Below are 21,687 nucleotides of genomic sequence, written 5' to 3'. Positions count from 1 at the left end.
CCTGGGAATCAGTAAGGCTGTTTAAGTTTCTTATGTTCATACTGCAGTCCTATTTCTCTGTAAGCAAATCAGCAATGCCTGCCAATTAGAGTCAGGAAAAAGGTTCTATTGGAAGGTTCTTTGATGTTATGCTGAATATTGTGTTGCCATCACATGCCATGCCATCATCATGTTCTTGGTCAGCTGTTATTATTTTTGTCTTTGCCAGCCACTTCTGCTCATTCCAAGCGTTTTAGCCAGTGCATAGTTATACAGCAGTAGCCCCACCAACTCCAGAATGTTATAAGAAAGTATTTTAAATACGAAAATACACTTGAACATTATGTTATAATTATCAGGCAACAATATAGATAATGGGTACACCAGTTTGAAAGTGAGCACTTTCTAAAATCATCATTTTTTTGGCTTTGATTTGTTCAATTTCTGTTCACAGTTTATTACGTTGCAGGAAGGTTTGAAAACATAGTGCTGAATAACAGTGCCAGGCAAATATGTACAGGCTGAATAGAGCCAGGAACAGCTAGTGGTATGAAAGCCTACCTGTGAAATGTTATGCATTAACACATCTGAAGCCTAAAGGAGCAGTAAACAAGGATCAAGACTGTAATATAATACAAAACAAGCTGCATGGAAACCTTCCCAAAAGCATCTCCCTGCAAAAAAAGTACTGAGCCAGTAGATAATGATTCCTGTACTTAACCACTCATGTTGTCTCATGCCCTTGCATAGTTAAGGAAGAAGGGACTTTAGACATTCCTTTCTGCTTCTTGATAATGGAAAGTTTCAATGTTCAGCATGAAATTATAAGCGTAGCCTAATTCTTACAGAAAAATCTTGTGTCACACTGTCTTCCGCCTAGGTCAAAGCTTTTAAACACTGCAAAAAGATGGAGTGGACAAAGAGGCAAACACTGGAATATGTCATTATTAGGAATGCAACTTTGATGTTTCAAATATAAGGCTTTTCCCACATTTTTTCTTTGACAAGAGTTCCTATAGAGCATCTTTGCAGTGTGCAGGTTTATCCTTTTGGGCATTCCTGGTACAGTGTTCTGCATTGACTCCTGCCTTGGTGGCTCACCAAGATGCAAGGTTTTTCTGCATGAAGCAAATAATTTGCTTAGTGTAGGCAGGAAATGTGCCATTTTTAAAGATGAACAGAGATCTAGAAACCCTTTCCTACTGGAAATGCAGTAAGTTAATACAAGAAGCTGCATAAGTAAGTTTTCATCTTCCCATCTATCTTGCATATTTTTATGCATGAGTTTTTGGCTTGATTCTATTTCTTACTACATTTGAATGTGAATTGTGCTTTTGCATTTTTTTACAGTATGTATTATACAACATCTAATGTCCTACTATGAATGCAGATGCACAAAACTCAAAATAATTTTTACCTTAATATGAAAACAAAGTTTTCTTTTATTTTCATTTGTAGTTCCGAGGAAGATTCCTGTTATGATTTTTTTAATTGCCACTTTTTAATATTTTTATATATATGTATTTATGTATATTTATATGCAGCATAAAGAGTAGAAATATTTAGGTATATAAACTATATATGACATGTAGATACTTTGATGCAAAAATAGTTTAAATTCTTGTGCATATAAGAGTCACTTTCTAAAATATCACAAAACATAAACAAGGACTGAGAAATCTTCTGATTGTATCTCCACAATAACTGGGCGCATTAACTCACTGAATTACTTAAATGAAAATCAAGTCATAGCTTTGCCCAGTGAGACCAAAAATAAACATTTAAAGAAGAAGTTAATTTTAGCATAATACTTCTAAAGTGGAATACTCACTGGTCTTCTGGATGGAACGGACTGGAGATTCTGTACATCGGAAGAACTTTGTGTTTCCATAGAATCCCTCAGGAATGTGAGACCATTGATGGCTGCTTTTCCAAGATACCTGTCTCACACTCCTTAACGAGAAAATGATAATGAGACATTGGCTTGAATTCTGTCAGTTGTGCAGTTCTTCCCAGAGTTTCATACTCTTGGGTTTTGGGTCTGGAGAAGAAGCTGAAGAATGAACAAGATAGGTTTGGATGAATGTTCATCTTCCTCGACTTCATATTTTTTTGTTTGGAGCATGTATCCCTCACTCCTCTCACTCTTCCCACTTTCTCCCAGCAGCTAATACTAAATCAAGTTGCCTATAGTGTGTTTCCACCAGTAGAGGAGAAAAAATAAGCTTCACCAGAATAATCCTCCTACTGTGTTGGAAACCATTAGATCCAGACCCTAGACCACATGGTTAATTCCTGTTCTTATTACTGCCTGTAGTGTTTTCTTTGTAGTTTGCTTATTATTTACATTATCTTCTAGCTAGAGTCAGCACTGGGAGAGAAATAGTGCCAAGGGAAGGCTTCCCACCTCACTAATGCTAAATCATGGCAATCATGATAAATTAATTGTAGGATGAGGTATGGTTGGATGAAAGAAAACCTGATGCTTAATAAAGTTTTAAAATATGCTTCATTGTTGATTTTTAGTTGAAATTTTATGTTAGGGCCCTTGAATGATCCATCTGTCTCCCCATTTTAGAATTATGGAAATGCATTAGCTTGTCAGTATTGGCTTTTTATTCATCTTGAGAATGCAATTGACATATTTGTGTGAACTACAAATGACAACTTCATTTCAGGAGTTTAATTAATTCAAAATGGTTGAGAATAGTTTTGAGGTTTGTGGAAAGTAATGTAGTATGTGTGTAGATTTTGCAAAGTAGTTGCTAAGCTTAAATGTTAGCAGACTTTTTATATACTGAAAACGAAATTCTATGCATAGGTACTTGGAAATATTCTGAATAATGGAAATACTCACAAAAGGCAGAATAGCTCTTTTTCTTAATGCTATCTATTTTTCAGTGTGAATGTTATTCTTTAATGAACATTATATTGTCTATTATTTATCTGAATTAACATAGCATTTAAATGCAGCAAAACATAATTTTTCTTCTTTTATGTCTAGCAATGGCAAGCCGGCAGGTAGACATCGCTACTCAAGGATGGTTCATTGGTCTCATGTGTGCCGTTGCTCTTCTGATCTTGATTTTACTGATTGTTTGCTTCATAAGGAGGAATAAGGGTGGCAAGTATCCAGGTATGCTATTTAACCAGGGTAGTAAAGTTCATCTGTTGGTAACCCACTAAGATCTCAGGCTTACCAGAAAATTACATTTACTGCTGGTTTACATTTACATTGTGTATATGGCAAATCAGTCTTATCATTTGTTGGGCTTGGCAGGAGCCATCTGCCTTTTGGGAGGAAACCTACATCTATTTCAGCATAGGATAAAGAGTTTCTTCATTCCCAGAGGGTTCTATCAGTGCCATGACCTCTCTAGAGAGGTTTGAGCGTTGTTTGGAACATCACCACTAGTACACATTCCACTTTCTGAAGTCCAGTGCAGATGAGTTTAATCCACTAACATGAATTGAGTTAGACTTTGTTTTGCCAGAAAGTCCAAATCACAGCTACGGGTTACTTTAAAGTATGGGGAATGCATGCCATAGGACAAATCTCTTAATATGTTACATTGTTTCCAATACCTTGAGTTCCTTCCCAGAATCTGTCATCTTCAGCCTCTGCAGTTTTTCAGCTAAGTTTAAAGTTACCATCCTTGAGTTAGGCTGGGGTTTTTTCTATATTTTTTCTTTCTAAGAGGACGTGTAAAAGAAATTATTTTTATAGTATGTCTAGGAATGGCCAAGTATGTTTTATTTTTTTTTCCTTAAAAATTGGAGCTAGACAATGTATGTCTTCTATCAAAACACTCATCCCTTCTGGTGTACTTTACAAAAGGCATGTATGTGTATGTATGTATGTGGACATACAGGTATCATATATATCTTTCCCTAGTGTTATATTTCTTTCTATGGAGTAGCTCCATAGACCAAAGCTCTTTTGAAAAGGATAGTGAGAACCACTGTACCTTGCACAGTACTGCTGGATAGGATCTCAGAGCAGCTGTTGAGGGATGAGTGACTATGAATGAACTTCAACTGAGCATCCAAGGATAATCTGATTTTTCATTCTCCTATTCTAGCTGCAATAGAAAGTACAGTTGCTAAGTTTCATGTAAAATCTTGATTTAATGGAAAAATTATTTTCTCCTAAGGTTTGGGAATAAATATCTAGACTCTAGAATGCTTATTTAAAGTCAACTCAAACTTCTTGAAGTTCATTTTGTTAATTGGGCATGACAAATATGGATGCATTTAGAAAAGTATAAAAGAAAAATCTGCACTTTGTTTTATTTTCTTCTGCTTATTTTGATCAGTGCACTTCTAAAAACTTAGTGTCAGGGAACACTAAGAAATTCAACTCTTCATAGGGAAATCTGCTGGAATAGAATAGCAGATTATTTTTATGAGAAAATCACATTACTACGTACAAGAGTTCTATTCTGCCCAATCTGTTAGAGAGGACAAAGATTTGTAGTGACAGCAAAAATTAGGTAAGAGAAGTTTCTGTTACAGCTGCCTATGCCTGTGAAGAAGACAGATGATTAAGGAACACATCGTGTTACATAGAGTTATATGACAGGCTGAAGACATCATCTTAGAGTTTTTTCCCCTAATATTTTGATTTTTTTAAAGAGAAAATGAGATAACAGAGGATATAGAAAAAGTGATTCAGGTGACTGAAACAAGTGAAGTGATGAAACTGAAAAGAGTAGGGAGGACATGGAGCAAACCACCATCTAGAGGACGGTTAACAGAGGTTTTGAGTAAAAGTGTGGAGGGCAGTTGGATGCTAAGGTTGTCATTACTTTGTGGATCCTTGATCCTCTGTCCTTTCTGCTGCTTCTGCAGAATTATTAGTTGCAAGGTATCCATTTTTTCATGCACAGATACCTATGCATATGCACATACATATATAAAGGTGGATCTGGACTGCTTTTAAGATTTCCAGAATCAGTATGTACCAGTGTTTCTAGCAGTGACTTTGTATTTCTTGGGTCATTGCAAATGTACTGTTCCACAGGTAGTGACAAATGGAAAGCACTAAGTTATGAAATCTATGAAAATTTAAGTTATGAACTCTTTTTATCATAATTTTTGCATGTCAACTTGAGGTTGCCTGTGGTACGTAGGAAGTAATTCATTACTTCAGTAGAAAATTATAGCAGCCTGATATGTCTCAGGGCCTTATGTGTTACTGCAGTTATGGACTTAGTAAATACTGTCAGGAATGATTAACATCCTCTTAAATAATGGCACATAAATCAGTGATGTACAAATAAAGTGTAGAAATTACCAGAGTAAAAGACAAGAGATTGTGTATTGGATTATATAACTGTGTCTGCTAGACAAGGGAAAGATTTGAATAGATTCCAGAAAAATAGAAATGAAAAGGCAAAGGGAAGAATCATAAATAGAATTCTTAAAGGCAGTATATTGTTTTATCCTGTCAACAATCTTAACTTATAGGAATATATGTCATCTGTAAATACCTGACTCCTCAGGTGCTGGTAGGTTTCTGTGTCAATGTGCAATTTATTATGTTATAGGGACAAGTTATATGCCTAGATCTATTCCCACCAGTGAACAAGAATTAAACCTAAAACCAGAATGTGCAAGAAATACAATTGTGTAAAATTTAGATTCCAGTGTATGTGACTTTACATTGGGTTTGATCATGTTGTAGAAAAGAAGAAACAAACCATGCCTAGTATTTTGAGAATTATTAATAATAGGAAAAAAATCTAAAATCATCTGGAGGCTTACTACATGAAATTAAAGCCAAAAATGTTCAAACTGACAGTGAACAAAAGTGAATCTGATTCAGTTTTATCAATCATTATGAGAAGAATATCAAGAAGAAATAGAGAACATTGTTAAGTAGAACTAAATAATTCAAATTTGATTAAGCAATAAATCTATTAATAATCTAAGTAAATAAGTTATTTTAGCAGAATTTTAAACAATTTTCTCTCTTTTTGCTAGAAATAAAATAAAGAATAAGTTCTGTAATAGAAAATGACTTGCAGTCATACTTGAATGAAAATAACATCCTATCACTAATTAGCACATCTTTTTCTTCAAAAAAAAAAATAGCCTAAGAACCCATTTAAAAAATAGTTTTTATTTAAAAGACATTCCTGCCAAATGTGATCAGTTTGAGAAATTAAGGTCTTAGATTTTCTCATCTTGCAGTTTCGTGATAAAAATTATTATTTCAAATATTTTAGTGAAGGAAAAGGAGGATGCACATGCTGATCCAGAAATACAACCTATGAAGGAAGATGATGGAACATTTGGTGAATACAGGTGAGCAGCTGATGTGGTTTGTCATGTTCACTGTTCATATCACACATGTACTGTATATACTATCACACTTATTAATTTAAGACTAACTTTTTTTTCCATGTCAAAGATTTTGTATCCTGTGTTATTTAGAACTAAAAATAACATTTCAACCACACCATTAGAAAAAAAAAATTATCCAAGCTTAGTATAAGCCATTTGCTAATGCAAGGTGAAAACCACATTCAAACACAATTGTATGTGTTTGAATGTCAAAGTGTGGAATCTTTATTTACAAATCCATCTTTCAGAGAGTTCAAATGCCAGATACAGTGTCCTTTCAGTTAGGGCACTATGTTGAGAATTATCATTCTTGAAAATAAATTTCTAACTGAAGCCTAACAAAGACAATCTGGTGTTAAGTTGACTGGAAAACAAATGTATTAAAATAGCTGCCAATACTAACACCTAATCCAATAACAAAGAAGTGATGCTATACACAGAAGTGAAGGAGTGTCCTACAAAGAAAGCAAATCTCCCTTTCACGTATTTCAGTACAAGATATATAGCAAGCAGCTTCAAAGCATGCAACACAGCTCTTATTCCTGACACTCCTCCTTTATACTAGCCAAATCTGGCATTACCAAAAGCATGCCTTGGCAAGACTATTCATACAACAGCTATGAATATAGCTTATTAAATAAGCAGTTTATTTGTTTTTTGATTAGTACAAAAATTTTATGTGGGTATGAAATAGATTTTGTAGTGCATTCCTGTGTCAAAAGCAGCATAGAAGTTCTTTATTATTGCAAAGATTTGGCATTTACAAGTGTACATAGAAAACACAGATTTTTTTCAAGAAGGATCTACTTTGTTGCCATAGGTTCTTCATAGAAGGAAAATGTACATCTTGATCTGACAGGACTAGATGTACAGTTCTGAATGCTGAGGAGCAGTTTCTGTTTATTCTTGTTTGATTAAAAACAATATACTCCATTCTTCGGTTCATGAGTTCAGCATAGTATTTTATTCTGCTGTAAGTGCATATGAATTACCTAAATTCAACTGATAAAAAGGGAAGTATGAGGCTATCTTTGGAAGTAGAGTTTAAAAAGTACTATATAAGTTTTCCTGGGAAGCCTAATTTGCATACATTACTCCACTGGTTCTTGATACTTGGAACTTCCAGCAGCAGAAACTGACCTTTGTACAGAATTGTACAAATGATGTGACCTCAATGCATGTTTTCTCAGGCCTGGAATAAGTATTCAAGCCTGCTTTCATTTGTGACCTGTAGCAAGATTTGAATTTATGTCTCCATGTTTAAGTGGCTTGAGTTAATCTAAAGAATGATCTAGAGCTTTATTAAATTATTTCATAATGCATTCATTCACTCATGTTTAGTGAATATGGGCAGATGCATGCCAAGCTTTCACACTTATTCAATGGGAGAGTTCTATGTACCCTGCAAAACCTCCTTTTAAAAATGTATTTCTGTGTAATTAGTCTATATTGGGCTTTCCTCTTTTTTCCTTAGAGACAGGGCAGGAGCAGCAACCAGTCAGATTACAGAAGATACCTTGTCATCCTCTCTGCAGCCCAGCATCACTGCAGTCACTCAGTTCCCAGTTTGTCTGCCTCACATGATGCGGTGCTTCTTTGAGGAAAAAGGGTATAGGGTTTCCCTTGGAAAAAAATGTAATTTTTGAAAGATCTAGGAATTCGAGTATTTTGAACTTTTTTCATCACTTCAGGTCCATGTCTGCTTGGACAGGAAAGAAACTGGACAAGGAAAAGAAAACAAAAGGTAGCTGTGCCAATTCTCCTGAAGCAAACTCTGTCTTTACCAAAGCAAAGTCTGTGAGATCTGACAGATCCAACTTCTTCAGAAGGTCAGGGGATCAATACTCCAGCACCAGATCAGAGACCTCCTACACCAGGAGGAGGGCTAGGCAGTCTTCAGAACTTACAAGGGTTAGTTCTGTCTCTGCTTCCCTCTGCCAAGAGGAAAAGAGGTCAGACAAATGGAAGTACAGGCATGGCTCTAGACATCATGCTTCTGAGCAACACATAATGGGGTCGGAGGAGGGCTCAGATTCTCAGGCAGGACAGCCATCCCCTTTCCAGCAACCCCTCAGCTGCAATTCAATTGGTGGCTTACTGGCAAGGCAGCATTCTTCTCTCCAGCACTGGTGCAGCCAGACCCCAGACTGCAGCTCAGATTCAGATGGCACTCAGAGCTCCTGCCACAGGAAGGTAAGACCTTCTACTCCTACTCACTTCTCCGAATCTGAAAAGAATTCACTAATGAAATCTGTAATCTTGCCTGAGCTGGCCACTGTCTTAAAGGATGCTTTGACAGCAGCCAGACAAAGCATAACATCTGTGGCACAGGCTAGGTCCCATTCAGTGAAGCATCCCAGGGTACCAATTGCAGAAGTTCCACTGGTTCCCTTAGAAGCATCTGGGAGCAGTTCCCAGACTTCTGAGTTTGATCATATGGACAGCTTAAAAGATCACACAGCTTCTGGGAAGGAGAAACCTGAGGCTGGCAAGGCCTTGGAGGTTGAATCAGCCCCTGAAGATGGGGAGGTGGCATCTGAGTCCCCTACAGAAGATCCAGAAGGACCAGATCCTCTGCGTAAATTTGACATGGAGAATCAGAATTACCTTTTTGAACACATAAAGAGGGTGCTAATGCTAAAATCTTCCAAATCTGAATGTGCCTCTGAAGAACTATTTATCCCCTCTGAAGAAGACAAGGTAGATAATGCACTTCCTATCCACTCAGCTGTGGAAGATCTTGTCTGCAGGATTTGGGGAAATCCCGAAGGCAAGCATGAAGCCCCACCAGTCCTACGTAAGCTCTATCCTTTTCCAGTGGATAAAGCTGCTTCGTGGGGAACCTTGCCTGAGGTGGACAGAGTATTGGTTACTGGTAATTCTGTTCTGTCAGTGCCTGATAATACAGATGCTCTCCCTAAAGATCCAACTGACAGAAAGATTGAGGAAGCAATTAAAAGATCTTTCAAGCTAGTTGCAGCCCAGCTTGGAGTATCTATCTACTGCACTTATGCTTCTAAAGCTTTACTAATATGGTTAGAGGAAGAACGAGCTAGATTCAAAAAGAAATGGGTCCCATCTGGTGCCATGCAGAGAAAACACAGGCTGTGTAAAATTGCGGCTAATTTTATCCATGATGCAGCTGAGGATTCTCTTAGACTCACTGTTAAAAATGTGGCATGCCTCACTGTAGCCTGGAGAGCTCTCTGGCTGCGTCCTTGGAGCTCATCACTAGATCTGAAATGTAAGCTGCTGTCCTTACCATACACAGGGGGCAAGCTGTTTGGTGAATCCTTAGTCCAGATCATGAAGGATCTCTCAGAACACAAGCACTGCTTACGTCAGAGGAAAAAAAAGAGCTCTGCTGGAAGCTCTTCCTGTTCTCCTCACAAGTGTGTGAATTCCTTGCGTTCTCCTCCAAAGTTCAAAGGAGGGAAGGGAAAGTATAAGGTCTCACAGTCATTTCATGCCAAGTACGAAAAGACATCTCACTTTCAGAGAGATATCAGACCATCAAGAGGAACTTTCTAAGAACATAGACTTGCTTCCTCGTTTCTCAGGAACTGAGAAGAGTGAAAGACATGGAAATGTTTCAGTATTTCTGGACAAATAAACCCAGTGCTTAGAAAATTAGTTGTTTCAAAGTAAGTTTTAAATTATGAAGTTACTTAAATCTTAATGACTAATTAAGCTAGAGAAATCATAGCTCTCAAATCCCCCCTCTTTAGGGGAGGGCTTTTTCGCATTCCATTTCTAGGCTTCCTAGTGGTCTTGGGATGGTTTGGATTTGTTTCAAGTTTTGCACTCCTCAACTTCAACTAAGAGAATAGTTTCTATGTGAGAGTTGGCTGGTCTGCAGGACCAGACAACATCAGATTTTTCTGCCATATTAATCTAGTGAAGGAAATAATGCTTTAGGAAATGCAGGTGTTTTGGGAACTATGGAATGACTATGGATGCTATATTCCTGTGACTAGATGTATTCCTTCATTTTTACATAATAAGGGAAAACAGAGCCTCTGTAGCAATCTCTCTGCACTCTCAGTGGTTTTCTGAGTTGTAGAAGACTGAGACAGTAAATTGTGGACAGTCATTGTCTCCACCAAGAACCTGCAAGAAACAGAATAACTACCATAGATGTGTGTTGAGGTCAGTGTAGGTGTATAAATCAGCCTGAATTTTCCTCTTGGTCCATAAATGGAGAGAAATTAAGAAGTTATGGCAGCTACAGACCTGTGAGTTCACGGGTAGGAAGACTGAAAACAAACAACTACAGGGGAAGGATGAAAGTCCAGTGGTCTGCAGAATGTTCTTGGGAAGATGAAACAGGACAAGGCAACTACAGTGGTTGGATTGATAGTGTGGTAACACAGGATATTTGCACATTTTGGTGAATTATTTTGCCTCTTTTCTTCAATATTTTGACACAGTATTTTTCCTAGAAATTCTAGGATATGCTGTGAAACACTGTGGCAGAGAGTTCTGGGATTGCTAGACAAGATAGTACTCTTCCTTCTTCTGAGCTAATGAACAATGAAAATAAAGTTTGTAACCACAGTTGTGCGGGTTTTCTCTTGTAGTCACTTAACTTGCAGCTTAGGTGTGTTTCCCTAGGGACCTAGCCATGATTTGTGCCTCAGGACTGTAATTCTAAGCTTGGTCCCTTCCAGAACAAGACGTTATCTCAGTGGACTGCCTGAAGAACTGAACAGTCCAATTGGATTTGGCAGTGGTCTTACTGTGTTCTAATTTACACACATGTACTTTCTTTGACAATTCCTGTTTTAATTCTTGAATACTTGTGTGATTAACAACTTTTTCAGCACATTGCTTTTTAAAGCCAGAGCTTCATCACCCAGTTTTTCCAGCTTCTGTCAGGACTGAAGATTGAGAATTACAGAGATGTTAATGAAAAACTGCTCAGAAGACTAATATAGGTGTGCTTAAATAAGAAATAGTAAAATTATTTGAAGTCTGGATTGACTGTAATAATATTAGGACTCACAGTCCTAATAATTTAAGAGTGTAGCAGAAACCTCTTGAGTATAGGGACAGATTCTCCTGGAGTATGCAGGGAAGCCAGAGAGGAAGGTATTTCTGTGGCTTTACCTGATTACTTTTACTTAAACGTTTCTGGGCTATTGACCTGAGATCACAGAAAAAGGAATTTACTGCTAACAGTTTTCATCTTCTGCATCTACTTTCTGTGTCTCATAGCCCAGAATGTTTTACCCACTTTGTTTCATGTTGCCTTTCACCTGACAGTTGTGCTGTGAGGAAAAGTAGTATATTGCTAACCATATATTGAGTCTTTTTGCATGTCTATGAATGTGGCAAAGTTTAGTTGGGAACTAGTTGCCTGCTGGACTGCAGAGGCATCGTAAAAGTGTCTTCCCCATTCTGACTGGTTGCTGCATGTACCCATATCTAAGGAAGAAAAATTGAAAAGTTGAAAGAAGAAAGGAGATTTCAAGGTACATATTTCTTTCAATAACTGATAAGCTTGTGAAATGGAATTACTTTTTTTAAACAAATAAATTTGTTCTTTGCACTTATGTTATGGTTACCTTCTTATATCTCTTAATACTTCTTATATCTCTTAATAATTAACTTCAAGTTTGATATGTGTTTCATTAAACTAAGAAGAAAGAGAAACATATTCATATAATAGCAATCATTAATGATTAATATTTAAATCATGCTTTTAAAATATGCTTTAATATTAAACACTTTTCTTACTGAAGTGTATGTGGTACATATAAGTACTTATCAAAATGATTGGTACATATGAGCCTTCTTCGAGAAATTTTCATCCCTAAAAAGATAATAGTATGGAATTTATTTTTACAGCAAAAAATAGTAAAAGTATGGCTACACTTAACTTCCATGGCTCTAAATAAAGCATACCCATTCTCACCTCATGTTTGGTTCCCATCAAGTGTTGTTTTCTGACTATTAATTATATGCACTGCATAAATGGCACTTTAAAGAAACTTATTCAATTTGCCACTGTAATTTTAGTCAACCCAATTTGCACTTTATTTTTTAATATCACAGTATTACACTAGGTATGTAATAGAAGTCAGCAAGCAAAACCCCAAACAGAAACAGAAAGAAACTATGATTTATCCTGATTGCACTTTGGAATAGTTTTATGAACAGTTGTAAGCAAAGTTGGCAAACCTTGTGGGTACAGTCTCAAAATTTATGGCTTTACCATGTTTTGGCAATATAATATTATATATTCTAAAGCCTGAAGTGTTCTATAGCTCTTCCTAATGTAATTCACCAGTTCTTGCAGTTTGCTTCTTGGCAACAAACAGATAATACATTCATTTTGCCAGACCACCAGAGCCCCTCCTCTGTTTTGAATACCCAGGGTAGCAAAAGTGTTGTCCAAAACATTGATGTGTTCACTTTTTTCTCCTTCTCCTATTTGTTTGGTATTTTTCTCAATTTCTTCTCTTCCACCCAAAACACTGTGTTCGTCTAAGAGTCATGATCCAGTTTGATACAGAAAAAATGGCACCATGGCATATGTTATCTTTCCTGAACCAGGAGTGTAAAGCATCTTGGATAATCCCACTTGTTTTTCCACTGCCAGAGTCCTGACAGGACCTCTCTCTAGACTTATATAGTGCAACAAGTGAAGGAATCCCTGGGTTCAGATGTGATTTTTGCAGTTTCTGTGACTGTGCTCTCACACAGTACCCAGCTCCATGCAGTTACACTCCTGGGTAAATCTGCAGTTTTGTTTGAATTCAATTATAGAGATTGTGGAATTCACATCCTGACTAAAATATAGAAAAATCTTATACTCAATGCAACTATGTAAGTATTTCTTCATCGTTTGTCTTAACATAAACTTCGTTTGCAAAAATATAAATAAGAAAACAAGAAGAGCAACAGAAAGCAGAAGTTCTCATACTCAGATTTTTCTAAATTGTAATGGCAAATCAAGCTTTTCATTGGATTAAACTCAAAAATGTTGATGTATTTATACAGGAGCAGCATATTATTTATATATGTATGTTCCAACCTAGTGAATTACACTGGCTAGGGTCATACTTTAGAATATTTGCACAGAGATTCATGACCAATTGGAATATGATACAACTGCAATTTTGATTTATTTTAATTTCTGTATATTATGATGTAAAGAATTATGAAGTTATTTACCTGAAATTAAACAGCAAACCATATACCAGTGCTCTTTCCTTAACAGTCTAACCCAGAAAGCAGATCTTCCCTGGGAGAAGAACTGGTTACAATTTCAGAAGTAGGGCCTGGCCTTCATTTGACTCATGCAGCCTATTTTAATGACTGTTAATACCTTCTGATGGGGGCATTGGAGAAACTGCATTGTGTATGAGTATTAAATACTCAATTTCATCTTCAACATTTAAATATGGGGTCCTTCCAAAATGAACTCTCTTCAGTAATGTCTCTGTAATCTGCTTGTGTTCACAGTGTTACAAAAAGTTTCACTTTGCTGCTGCATTCTTGAAATTTTGGAGTACAGTCTTTTAAATGTTACTGGCCTGAATGTTTGCAGCACCAGTGAGCCCAGATCAATGACATTTATTCTCGTGCCTTGTACACCACAATAAGTAAAACATCAACCGTGATACAGTCACATTTGGAGGTTTTGCTTTTGTGTGCTTTGAGCATGAGGATTTTCTTACATGTAAATAAGAGAGATATTCCTACCACTTTTTTTCTGGTGTATATGCAGAATGATAAAATCTCTGGTATGCTTTTTCTGTAAGTATATGGATATTAGAGGTGGCCTTCTTTTAGAATTTAATAACTTAGTGTTTTCCAAAACAAAACAAAAAAGGTGATGAGGAGAAACAGCTTAATGGAAAATGGGTGTAATGGTTTTCTAGCAACAGTTTCTCAACAGGGCTTGTGTTTGCTAACTATATGATCTGGTGTGGCCTTGCATATTCTATGTTTTATATATATATATATATATATATGTATATATATATATATATATATATATGTGGTTTCTCTGGGTGCTTAAAGGTATTCATTAGAAAAAATGAATTATTTTATAAGATACTAGGTTTTAGGAATTAGAGGGTTAAAATAATTTGCTGAGTATATATTCAGCATAGTGTTCTAGAAATTGCAAAATGTAATTTTGTTTCTTTAATATTTTATGTGTTTCTTTATATTTCCCATTAGCTGTGAATCTAAATAAAAGCCCCAAACCACTTCCTTTCTTTGTACCCTATATGCAAATCAAGTCACATGTTCTGTTTAAGACAGGGTATATAATTGCACGCAAAAGTGCAGCTGGCAATGGTGGGTTTCAATTCAAAATGCTTTGGAGCTGCTGCCTCCTCTTGACACTGAAGTGCAACGTAAAGGATTCTGAAAAGAGCCCAGCTATATCTATTTCATTAAATACAAGCCTACCACAGCTGCAAATTTATTTGAGGATGTTGATGGTGCTGCAGCTTTCCACTGACAAAGGAAAGACCACAGTACTTTGCTGCAGGGATCTTCTCTACTGGCCTTTCTTTCCTTTCCTTTTTCTGTTGTCCTCCAAATCACCATCATCATTGTCAGAACATTATCAGTCATGGAGTAGGGTAGGGAGATGGATCTGATAAGAAATGAAAAAGACTAAGCATGCTCTCATCTCCTCAATTCTAGCTACTGTAAGCTAAATTGTTGCTTTACCTGTAATATAGTAAATATTGTAGAAATTTTAAGAGCAACTTATTATTGATACAATACTGATCACTATCAGGATATGGACTTTGCTTTTCTTCTTAGGCTATTTTCATTTGTTTCTTCTGCACCCATTTAATGGAATATGTAGGTCTCTTGAAAGGTAAGGTTGAAAATTGCAAGTCTGGCCTGCATTATGTAACAAATTATTTGAAATGCAGCTCTTTTATTTTCTTTATACTAGTAAAGAAAATCAGTATATTTCATTTAACCAAATTCATTCCTCATTCATTTTCAAGGAGTCAAAGAAATTAAGAAGTTTAACAGACTAACTTCACGGCACATCATGAGCTTGTTACCTTGGAGAACAAACAAATTATTTTTTTATAGCTTTACAACCCACTTCTTAATGCTTGCAGTTGCATCTACATGGCCTCCAAGCCAAGGGCCCAGGTCTTACCACTGAAAAGTCATGCACGATGGGGGAAAAAAAAAATAAAAGAAACCACAACTCCCCCTCCCTCCACTGAAGACATTCTCTGTTTAAACCATTCTTACACCATGTTTCCATGTGAACTGCATCATATTGATTTGTCTCTACAATGTGATGTGGGTTTACTAAAGGATTACAGGGCTGCACACATGCTTTTCATAAACTCTGCATGCATGGCTGATTCTGTCTTAATAAATAGTGCATCTGTTAATCCCATGTTTGTTTGTTTGTGTCTGCAGCGATGCAGAGGACCATAAACCTCTAAAAAAAGGAAGCCGGACACCTTCAGACAGAACTGTGAAAAAAGAAGACAGTGATGATAGTTTAGTTGACTATGGAGAAGGTGTAAATGGTCAGTTCAATGAGGATGGCTCCTTTATTGGACAATATAGTGGTAAAAAAGAGAAAGAACCTGCAGAAGGAAATGAAAGCTCTGAGGCTCCTTCTCCTGTAAATGCCATGAATTCATTTGTGTAACCACAGAACTTGATCCCCTTGTATCTCCAGTTTGCTTAAAGCACTTGTACGTCCTCCTTCTCATACTATGAACACGCAGGTATCGGAGCTCCTCACCACCAGATGTTAATGCTATGAGAATATGCAGGTTAACACCAGTACACAGCATATTGACACAGTAAGTGGTATGTTACTATGAATCAAAATAGAAAATTCAAATTTTGTTCAAAACTTGGATATTTTTACTTTTTTTTTTTTAGGGAACTGACACAAACAGTAACATCAGCTTGTAATTTTGTTTCCTGTTGAAAATACAGTAAAATGCATGGAAAAAAAACCCCTACACAACTCACAGATAATCTTGTGTACACTATAAAGACATGGTTTGACAATTTGTTATGCAGTCCTCAGCTGAATCCCTGGATATGAATTCTGTTCTCAATGTCAGAGTGTTATAGTAGTATTATATAGAACTTCAATGTCTTTGTGGACATTGTTGTGAAATTGGTGACTTAATGTCTAGCTATCATATGTCTTTTTGCAAGACAGTTAGGAACAGTATGTACAGTATATAAATGCTAAATGATTTAAGTATGACACTTGCATTTGCCGATGCTTAATGAGACCCTATTATCTGCTCTTTGCTCCTATTACTTTATAGCCTTTTTAATCTGTCAAGTATTACGGCAGTACAGTGTTCTATTTTTACATCAAAACATATTGAATTGATTTTAGGGCATAAAAAATATGCATTGCAATGCATTTTGGAATTTTTACAGTCACTGAAAGAAAAACTTTAAAAATTAAGGAAAATATTCCAGAAAACACAGGGCAAAGTACATTCAGTGCCTTTATTCAATATGCATTCCGTAATGTGCTGTACTACTAAATCAGTTGGTGCAGTAAACTGTGATTAGCAGACTACTGTCTTTGCCAAATAAAGGAAAAATGTGAAGAAAGATAAGTGTTATGAAACTGTTGTGCTAAAAATGGAAAGTTTAAAATATTTTAAATTACATAAAGAAGACTATGATTTTTTTTCCCTTTAAAAAAAGCTTTCTACACAGTTACAGCACAACATGTTTTCATGGCCTTAGAATACTTAAAACAAAAATGAAAACAAACAAACAAACAAAAATCCCAAAACGCAATCAGAGTTAAATTATTTACTAACACAGCAAGGAATAAGCTCTTGTAAAATAAATAATTGAAAACCCAAAGCAGCTGACTCCATCATTTGGTAAGAGTGCATTTCTCTCTGTGTCCCAGCCTGATCAGTGTGGCAGCTTTGTAATTATCTCCAGCCTGAAGCAGTGTGGGGGTTACGCTCGGACCACAGCATTCCATCTGACAAGTGCTAATACGGTTTATTGGTAAAGGATTACCCTTGTCGGTTAAAAAATTATTTTCTCGCATACTATATCAATCAAATGTTTACCTCCAAATATAAATTTTTATAACAACCTATGGTTGAAGGAATGCTCAGTTTCATTTGCCAATAAATTGGTTTTTCATAACTTGCATCAAGTTTAATTTTAAGTAAGCTTTTTATATGTAGATATTTTGTTGAATTTGTAAATACACTTAAAGCGTAGATGCTATATGCTTCTAGGTGTTACAGACAAATAAACCAAGAAAGCTTATGTTGTACTGTGTAAGAAGTACTATAGCCAATGGTGTGCATGGTATTTTAAAGCATCTACTTAATTTTTTTTTTCTGTAAAACTAAAATAGTTATCTGCTCATTTACTGCAGATTCCAACTGAACCATTCAGAGCTTTTGCCAGTGCACTACATTAGCCCATAGGACACCTTGCAGCTTTCATGTATATATTGTAGGTAAAGCACAACTGAAGTAATCCCAAATGTAATCCAGCTGTAATAAGCTTCTTTCGCACCTTTGAGCTTTCCATCGGTCAGTTTTTTTAATGGGAACTGAAATACAAAATGAATTATATGAACACTGATTACAAAGCACAAAGAGAACATTTCTTCACAGGATTTGCCAATGGTTTTGGTAAAAAAATATCATTTTACTCTTATTTAATTGTAGATGCTGAATTATCTGTGCATGTGGGGGTAAACATACAGGCTCACTTCTGTAATAGTGCAACGGATTTTGTATTAAAAATAAATGTGGTTTTAAAATTTCACTGTTTGTTCTGTTTACACTAGCAGTAAAAATCACATCGGATTAGTCTTATAATTAAGAATTCATGGTAGTAAAACAGCATGAAAGAGCTCTGCCAGAAGCTGTTCCATGATGTTACAAAACTTCCATTACTGCAACCAAATTATTTACAGAAAGTTGCATACCTTCATGTGCTACCATCTGAAAAAATGGTAAATTTGTCTGACCATTTCCCATTGAAATCTGTGATTTGCATTTTACTTCCATGGATGTTTTTATTATTTATTTAGTCATATTACTGCAAAGAAAAGAAGTGAAACAGTCTTGTTCCATACCTGTAAGAGTGAATAAGAGAAAGTAAGAATGTTGATTTGAAATTAAGAGCCCTCAGATAGGATCCCAAATAAGGATTTTGTGTCCTAAAGGAATTGTCTGACATACAAATTTATGGTTATCTGTCTTTAAATATGAAGTGAGGAATTTTTAGTCATCATCTTTTACAGTACACAAAATCCATTGCAATGCTCTTTTCATATCTTGTCTATCCTATGTATGAATGGAAACAGACTGGGCAGGAGGGCAGCTGTTCTGCATAGAAGACTGCAGGAAAGCCATGGATTCCAAGAGATGCAGGTTCTTCAGGAGATGTATCCAAAAGTTGATGAGTGGGCATGATGCTTGAAAGAGGGATCTTATCACTGAATCGAAAGCCATTCTACCACCCTTCCCATATTAAGTGGAAACTTCTGGATATTTCTGCTCCTGTCACCTGCACAGACTCAGTTCTGGCACTTCTATCTTCAAATATCTTCACTCTATCTTCAGATATCGTCTGCCTTGGTTTTTGTACAGGTATCTGTTGATTTTTGCAGCAATGTAAACTGTCTGGGAGATATGAAATACAGCTGTTTCTGTTTCAATTAAAGAATACTTCCTGAAAAGAGAGGTCTGAGTTCCCTAGGCTTAGTTGGGAAGAAGGATTTCATACAGTAACAATTTTTGGAGACACGCATACATTATCTGTGCATGTTCCCCAAAGTGTACTAATACGTATAGTTGCTACACTTCTCTTTTACTCATATACCTTTTGATTTTATTCTCACTGAAGTGATTGTATAAATCCTGAGAGAATTAAAGAGGATACCCCAATGGTAATTTTTCTTGTAATCTATTCTCACATTGTTCCTAGGAAAATACAATTTCCTCTTAGCAGAGGCAAAGTGGCAAAAGATTTGGGAACCAAATTCTCTTTTCGTGATGTCTGGTCTATATTAAAACAGAAACCCTAGGAATTATATATGAAGAAATATTATCTACCATATGGAAGTGTCTTCTTTTCTGAAAAAAAAGAAAAAAAAGGGGAGAAAATCAGAAAGAGAATGAGATTCCAATCATTTCTGAAAAGCAATTGTCCTTTGTTGTGTTTCTGTCCCACTCCCTCTCTTTTTTTCTCTCTTCATCTACCTTAGGAAAGAACATTTCAGAGACTTGGCAGAAGCAGGAACTGGTTTTGTGGGAAGATGGAAATAACTGAATGTGTTACTTGTAGGAATCTACCCCCAAATGATGCCCTTAGAGTGAAAGTAAATCTGCCTGGCCATCATGTTTTAATCTCTGAAGTGATCTCTGGCTGCTCTTTGTACATGAGAAGTGGAAGCTTTAGATCAAACTGTCAAGATAAATACATGTCAGCAGGACTATGACCAACAGTAGATGTGATCTGTTGTGACTGTAAGCAAGGAGAAAAATGGTGATCCCAGTGTTCTCATGAATTTTGGCAGCAAAAATATACACTTTTGATCATATTTGATACCTGAAGGATGGATTCTTCATTTGGGGTTGGGGAAGTGTGTGCTATTGTGAATTTGGCAGCACTGGCTTTGTCCCTCCAGGAAAGCTGCACAGGATAAATCTGAAGCCAGCTGGCAAGTAATAGGTTTGCACATGTTTAAATTGGAGAGAGGCAGGGCAGGAGACAGCTCCTGTCACCTGGACCCAGCCAGCCTTTTGACCTGTTTTGTCTTGCCCTAAGGTGCTCAACTAAAAATAAAGAAGTTTAGAAGGTAGTGTGGTTTCTCTGCCAGCTGGAAAAAGCCCCATGGCATCCTGTCAGAAATCTAAGCCACTGCTTAGATTTAATTCTGCCTGGCTTTCTGTCACGTTTTGGATATAAGGTATGAGGAGGAAACATACCTGGTCCATGCTGTACAAATACAGGTTTCAGGCCTGAGCTTTCAAACAGGGAAAGTTTAGGCAGTCCAATTCTGGTGCCAAACTTTTTAAAAATTACCAGGTCTTGCACTACATTGAGGAATGAACTACATCGACCTTTGACAGTAAACTGTACTTGATATGTATCTTCCAGAGCATGCTGCTATATTTCCCATGTTCCTAAGACTTCAGGAGAGAGATGCTTTGGTTTTGAAACCTAACATCTTACCTGAGAGACGATAGCAGCTCACTCCTGTGCCCTGTGTTTGCAAAGATCTAAAGGGTTTCAAGACTTCACAGGACTAGGGGGACAAATGAAGTTTTCCAAATGGCAGTGTTCAGGATATATTTCAAGTAGATGTTCTGCAATATATATACTGGACTGAAAGAGAGTTTCGGTCATGCTGGCATGAAAAGTTTGCCTTCTGGTGTGGCAAGAAGAGGTAGTGAAAATGAAACTGTTGGGACAGAGAAAATGCAAGAACAAAAGTATAACATCTGAGGTTTCTTGGAAAGAGTTGACAAACAGCCAGTAGGATAGCTGGCCTGAATGGCAAAAAGAGAAAAGCAGACAAATGGCAGAGGCAGCAGGAGCCCTTGCTAGTGTGGAGCAGCACAGCCTGCTGGGTGCAGACCAGACTATCTGTTGGTGACAAACAGCGTAAAATAGATCAATAGGACATAATTCTCCTTCCAGATTTTTTTATTTTTATTTAGTTAGTTATTTTTCCAAGAGACTTCAAAAGAATTAAGACAATCTTAAGACATCTTTAAGACAATCTTAAAAATGTCTGTCAAACAATTGAGAATTGCCAGGAAGTTTGTAGGTTTGGCATAGAGGAAGTACTACCAGCTGGACAATCAAACACACAAAGCAGTTGCTTTAATTTCCTTACTTTTTGAAGTAAGCTAAAACTATCTCCTGGAAAGCACCCGCTTTCTGCAGGTATAGGACAAGGCAATCTGAAGAGAGATACTTTTCCCTGTTCTTAGGAATTTGACTAGTGGTGTTCCAGTAATATGAGGAAAGTGGGCATTCTCCTAGCTGTTGAGATAAGGAAGATACAAGGGAGCCATACAAACTGTTTGATAGATGAAGAACCTACACAATAAGGTCTCCAAACATAGAATCCCGGAATTAATGTTTTTGAAGAAATTCTTCAAGAATAGAACTGAAGAGAGGGGAAAAAAAGACAGCTAATAGCAACAGTTTCTGGACAAGTCAGAGGACAGATGAATGTAAAAGAATGCTGGCATGGACAGGAGGAGTTTGATTTCTAGTAAGGAGAGGGAAAATGGCCTTTGCTAGGCTATATGATGGCATGTAGGCACAAATACCACGTGAAAAGCACAAGGAAACTGGTTACCCTGACTATAAGTGAAT

The 21,687-nt window shown here is 36.6% G+C and overlaps 1 protein-coding gene across 34 annotated transcripts in view; it reads left to right on the top strand.

Moving 5' to 3' along the window:
- Nucleotides 1–18,114, top strand: part of NRCAM (neuronal cell adhesion molecule) — a 145,634-nt gene extending 127,520 nt beyond the window's left edge. For 21 of the 34 annotated variants that reach the window (XM_030960458.1, XM_030960456.1, XM_030960455.1 and 18 more), the window contains 4 exons: nucleotides 2,984–3,115; nucleotides 6,210–6,288; nucleotides 8,019–11,801; nucleotides 15,745–15,864. In XM_030960458.1, the coding sequence (XP_030816318.1) occupies nucleotides 2,984–3,115; nucleotides 6,210–6,288; nucleotides 8,019–9,858 (2,051 nt within the window). In that variant the 3' untranslated portion in view covers nucleotides 9,859–11,801; nucleotides 15,745–15,864. The other 13 variants (XM_030960484.1, XM_030960481.1, XM_030960480.1 and 10 more) reach the window with 3 other exon arrangements.
- The last annotated feature ends 3,573 nt before the right edge of the window (nucleotides 18,115–21,687 follow it).

The sequence above is a fragment of the Camarhynchus parvulus genome, chromosome 1A (assembly GCF_901933205.1).
Source record: "Camarhynchus parvulus chromosome 1A, STF_HiC, whole genome shotgun sequence".
NCBI classification, from domain to species: Eukaryota; Metazoa; Chordata; class Aves; order Passeriformes; family Thraupidae; genus Camarhynchus; species Camarhynchus parvulus.
This window is presented reverse-complemented; position numbering and strand designations above follow the sequence as displayed.